Raw genomic sequence first — 5715 nt, forward strand, 5'->3', positions numbered from 1 at the left:
GAATGGAAATGTAAAACAAGAGAAGACTGAATGAAAATAAGAATATTCAGAAAGAAAATATTTTAAAAAAATTCAAAGAAACCACTTTGTGCAAGGATAAGGTAATTATTTATCTTTCTGACCTGTGGAGCATTAACTGGAGGAGCTGTGAAACTCAAGCTAAAAGGAGACAAACATGAAGTGATAGCACTGAAATGAATCCAGGGCCTTCAAGGTATTTTCTCAGCCTTCAGCAAAAGCTGTCTGAGTTTCATCTCATTGCTCAGAGGCAGATCAGCACTGGGGTTTGCTTTACACCCCATTCAGCTCTTCAAAATGATGCTGGGGTGGAGTAGGAAACTTGTCAATTACTGCTGAAATGTTCTTTAACACTTTCAGTTTGGCACAGTGTGACTCCCTGTTCCCTGGCTGCATCCAGGCTGTGCCATTAAGATTACTGTCTCCATGTCTACCACAAATTCCTCTCTATAGGAGAGACACCTGTCTATAGGTAGGCTTATTTTTCTGAGGAATTATTAACAAAACCCAATTTTTAAGCAATTCCTTAGTTGTTAATTTATAGACCTCTGAAGGTGTACACTACATGACTCCTGAGCAAGCATGGCTATATACTAGAGAGCAGCCAAGCACCCACAGGCCAAACTCGGCTGTCACCCACTCATGATCCAGTGGAAGAAGTAAAATACTGAGGTAACAGTGACATAAAGAGGCTGAGGGTACCCAAATGGCTGCTCCAGCTGTGTACAGATCCTGATTCCCTCAGACTGTGGTACTGAGGTGTGGCATGTGGAGACAACTCTTTGTACTAGGAAGCGTTTCAAATTTATAATCCGTATAAGCAATCTGTTAGGAGACCAGCCTTGATAAACTCTTATTCTACATTCATTTACTCCATTTGGGTTGTTGTTTTTTAATTTACCAGCCTGTAGCTGGCACCAAAACCTATTAAGTTGCAATAAAAAATAAAATTCTTGAGTTCTTGAGATACTCAGATGACCACAGGCAGATGGATGTAAGATTTTGGCTGATTTAAGAATCAAGAAGTGTAGGCTTCCAGTGTTTGTATTTATGGAAATTTCCTACAGTTTTGAAAGGTGGGCAAAAATTAGTACTTCAAATATTCCTCTCAGACTGTTCAGCTAGCAATACAGCTCCATGTGCTGTGCTCCGAAATACATAACTGTCTGGATAGCTGAATTGTGTATTTCTTATAAAGTCATATTTTCAGGTAATAGATCTAAAGTGCTGTCATTATTATCTCAGGAGCATTGTATCAATTTTCTATTTATGTAACTCATTTCACTTTTGTAGTAGCTTTGTGTTTGTATAAGTGGTTCTGCAGGTGATACGGATTGGATTGCAAAAGGAAATTCTCTGTGCTTGCAACAAAGAATTGTCTTCAGGCTTATGTCAGAACATCTGAGAGCAGACAGGTCTCCATGTTATGCAATTACTTCTCTTCAGTCACTCTTTTAAGAGAGACAAAATACAAGGGACTAAAGTTGGTGGTATAGCCTGCTTACCACAATAGCAAACATAAACCAACACTTAGATTCTCCTGCTTTATTTTCATCAGTCTGCCCAGCACACTGTGGGGGTACTCAAAGCCTAATGTTAACTGTCAGCAGAAAGATTCTGCATTTATTTACAGAAGGCTTTTGAAGCATTTGTACCTCCACTGACTTCAGTTATTTCTCCAAAATATTTCTGGTGAAGAATTTCACCTACTACTATTTAAGTGAGGCGGAATAACTAGTTCTCTAGCAAATCCATTATCTTGAATAGTTAGAGAAATGGGCACTAAACCAAAAAACTCTCAAAAGATCATGAAAGATCTCAATTTCCCACATAGCTTTCCATTAAGTCGGCACAGAATTGCAATATTTAGTAAAGGATTAGTAGGTGTCATACAGTCTTAATTCTGAATGCAATGCCTGAATCATCACAAACAAGTAACTGAAACCACTTTCCCACCTACCCTAAACCAGGAGCCAAGCAAACAGATAAAAACAGTAAAAGATTCCTAATAGTCTTGCTGGTAAAATCAGAGGCAGGAATCAGAAGTTGAACTTAGGTAATAAACATGAGCAAAATGTGGACAGATAATTCACTCAGCTAAATGGTAACAGCAGCATGTTGAAGAAAAAGTAAGTCAAAAGCAAGAATTTCAGCATGTATTCATGGGTATCCACGTTGCCATGGTAACTTCTCAATGGAAGAAAGTATTTTCTCCTTTCTTTCGGGAGTAAAAGAAGAGAAATACTGTTCTGCAAACAGGAAATTTGTTTTATTTTATTTTATTTTAATCCATAACTATTTCCTAACATAAAAAGTATTGTTTTGTTATGCTTTGGAAAGAGACTTAAAATTCTAAAAAGGACACCATGGTATAGACATGTTATTCAAAAGGTTTCTCTTGCCCTCTTTTTATTTTGAATGCTGATTAAGAGCCTAAATTCCTTCACATTTCTGGATCTTCCTCATTATTATTATTATTTATTATTATCATTATTAATAATAATAATTTTATCTTGCTCTTTAGTTACAGAGCTTGGATAACCAGCATATTCTGCATCAAATCTATTGCTGCTTTCTGGTTCAAGCTAAGGCTGTTTTTGTTTCCTTTTGATTTTTTGTAGTGAGATTTTTATCTCTTTCTTTGTGTTATTTGAAGGAAATGCATTGACTAAGTTATTCTATCATAGGAAATTTTTAAAATTTGGATTCAAGGTTAATAATCTGTTTGTGTTTTATTTTCAGCCCAAACTCACTGACTGAAAATGCAGATTTGCTCAACCTCTTTCATTTCTTCTCTAAATAAGACAGCAAAGATACATAGATTGAAGATGTTAAAGGGGAATAATGCCCTTTGAAGATAAAGTTATTGTAGACCTGTTTCGGAAATTCTGATAAAAGTGTAGCATTTCCAGAAGTGGCTGAAAAATATATGTGATAAACACCCATTTTCAGAAATTACCTGGAAAGCTTCAGTAAAGGACTCAGGTCCTCTTACATGTACAAATTGACACTGGATGTGCTTTAAATAAGGCACAATTTTTATTTTTATACCTATTGAAGTTATGAAAAAAAACCACCTTGTTAAAGCACCTTGATTCATAAAAATGTCTTTATTTTCAAAATATATTTGTGGGACCTAATCTTAAAGGAGAAGTTATAAACCTGACTGTTTCTTGAATATGTTTATTACCACTTGTACAATTTCTGTGTACTTATTATTAGGATGGAAAAATTCTAAGAATCTGAATATGATTAATAGTGCATTTGAAAAATGAGCTAAACATAACTACCTGCCCCCCATCAGGTCTTTTAGAAAATTCTGCCTTCAACTTACTGATTCCTTTATATTATCTGCCTCCTACTACCTTGCTTATCTCCTCCACTGTATTGTATTGATAGCTCCACTTGACACATGTAACTAATGCAATTCGAGTTTCATTTAATTCACTTTAACACTTGTACCATTTTCACATAATTCTTTATTCAATTCAGAATAGAACAGCATCAGATCCACTTCATTCTGGTAATGCAATCTAATTAAGTTAGTAGAGTTCATCCAAATTCATACTGTTAGAAATGAGCAGAATCTTAGAAAATGGGATGAAAATATGTGCTTCTAGTTATAGCTATTTTATAGCCTACACTGGTAAATTAAATGTGACCAAGAAACTTTTCTTCACTGAGGCCAAATGGCATATAATGCTTCATGTCTATGCCAGTAAAATCATCTTAGCCTCACAAAGAGATTATCTATAGGCAAACCTGGAAATGGTCCATGTAAATACCCTTTTTTTTTGGGAGAACTAGTCAATACCTACAAAACCTATGCTAGAAAATGTCCTGGACAAGTCTGTTACATTATCTGAGAATATTTGAATTTACAGATATATACAAAGCCTATATTGTTCAGAGGACACAAATCAAGACTAAACACGGTATAATAGCCCAGTTACTCGCCTTTTTTTAATGCCAGTATATGAAAGAGCTGCTGGAGCCTGTATTTCTTTCACTTTTTATTAAATCACTAGAACTGCCCAACCTTCACTGGGGCTGTTGCTACAGAAATAAATAGAATGAAGACGGATTTACACCATCATGATCATAGACTTCAGTGCCTGAAGGGACTGTTGTTATTGTCATGATGGAGTGTGTCTATGGAAGCCAACAGACCTTTTGTCACTGTATTTTAGGCAATGTGACAGTAATGAGCAAGAGACAAAAAATGCCTAGAAACTCTCAGTGTTAGAACAGTACAGTGTAGTTCAGCTATATGAGAACATATAATCTATGTAAATGTATGCATTTACCTTGGTTTAATTTGCAGTGCTTTTAGGTGGCAGGAATAGCTATTGAGTTTACTTTGTAGCTCCTTTGAGCATCAGAGATTACTCCTTATGTACCATTTGAACTAGTGACGTGAATGACACAGCTGGTTCTTCTCCAGCCTTCTATGCTCTGTTTGTTAATTTGAAAGCAGACAAGCTTAATCTGATAGTTTTTAACTCTTGGATGGAAGAAGACATTGGGAGAGGTGCAGAGCATCTCAAAAGTCTTTGCTTCTATTTCCATCATCAGTCACTAGCTGCCTTGCAAGAGTAGTGTTCTAGCAGTTTGTGTACATAAATCCTACTTTTTCTCACCTGACGGCTTTGGTAGACCCAAACATTTCTAGCCTACTAAAGGCCATGTCTGGACCCAGGAGCATACTTTTCCTCTTTCCACCTTAACTTTAGGTTCTTAATTAAGCAGCCTAAACCCCACAGTCAGAGAGAGAAGAGACAAAGAGCCAAACAAACAGCTTTAGATTAAGATTAGGTCCACTGAAAATCTGATTTCCTCTCTGGTAATGCTTATGTTCTCTCCAGGAACAAGTAAGGGAATGCAGCATAGCTAAGGTCCCAGGTTGTGCGCCTGACTTAAGTGCCTAAAGTCAGTTAGGATAATTCTGGCACAATCAGCCTTTCCCTTCCCCTTCCCTTTTGACTGTACTTACCTGCCACGAGGAGAAAAAAGATGCTGGGCTGAGTAAATTAGGGTTGGTGGGATGTCTGCCACCCATGTATTCATCAGTGCAGACCGCACAGTCTTCTGCATCTCTCCAGTCCCAGTAGGGGATGGTGAAGTTCTCATCACCCGTTATCTTCTGGACCTCACGTTCCCAGAGCAGCAAAAAGGCTCGATGCCAAGGCAGAAAACCAGGGGCTTCATGGGCAAAATCAATGTCCCGCCACACATTGGACCCACCTAAGAGTGTGTCTCGAGAGGCATAATAATGCATCCAGACAAAGACATCATACACATTGATGTTTCTGAACATGGGGTTGGAGCCATTGTTCATTTGACTATACGTGCCAGTAGCAATAACATAGTCCCGGCTAGGGGTGTTCTTTGCCAAGTTGAGGTAGGCAAGAAACTTGTCCTTCTCTCTGTTGGTGAGACGGAAGATGTTTCTTCTTGTTCTCACTTGCCTTTCACTGCAGTTGGGTCCTGAGAAGCCAAACTTGCACTCTCCACAGTTGAATCCCATGAAGTTGCCTTCGCATTTGCACGTCCGGTTGTAGAAAACAGAGGGCCAGTCCTCTCTGTCATCCACTCCTGAGAAAGGGAACTGTGGTCCCAGTGGAGCCTGAGAGAGAAGGATGTTCTGGCAGGACCCTCTGCGGGAAAGCTCCCCACAGGGGGACCCGTCTCCATCCC

At 38.2% G+C, this 5715-nt stretch overlaps 1 protein-coding gene across 1 annotated transcript in view; it reads right to left on the reverse strand.

Annotated features, from left to right (window-relative positions):
- TYR (tyrosinase) overlaps nt 1-5715 on the reverse strand; it is a 48336-nt gene that overhangs the window by 42387 nt on the left and 234 nt on the right. Inside the window, exon 2 of the mRNA XM_010002619.1 lies at nt 5012-5715. Within this exon, the coding sequence (XP_010000921.1) occupies nt 5012-5715 (704 nt within the window). The remainder of the gene's footprint in view (nt 1-5011) is intronic.

Source organism: Chaetura pelagica, unplaced genomic scaffold, assembly GCF_000747805.2.
Source record: "Chaetura pelagica isolate M959 unplaced genomic scaffold, ChaPel_1.0 scaffold338, whole genome shotgun sequence".
Lineage (NCBI taxonomy): Eukaryota > Metazoa > Chordata > Aves > Apodiformes > Apodidae > Chaetura > Chaetura pelagica.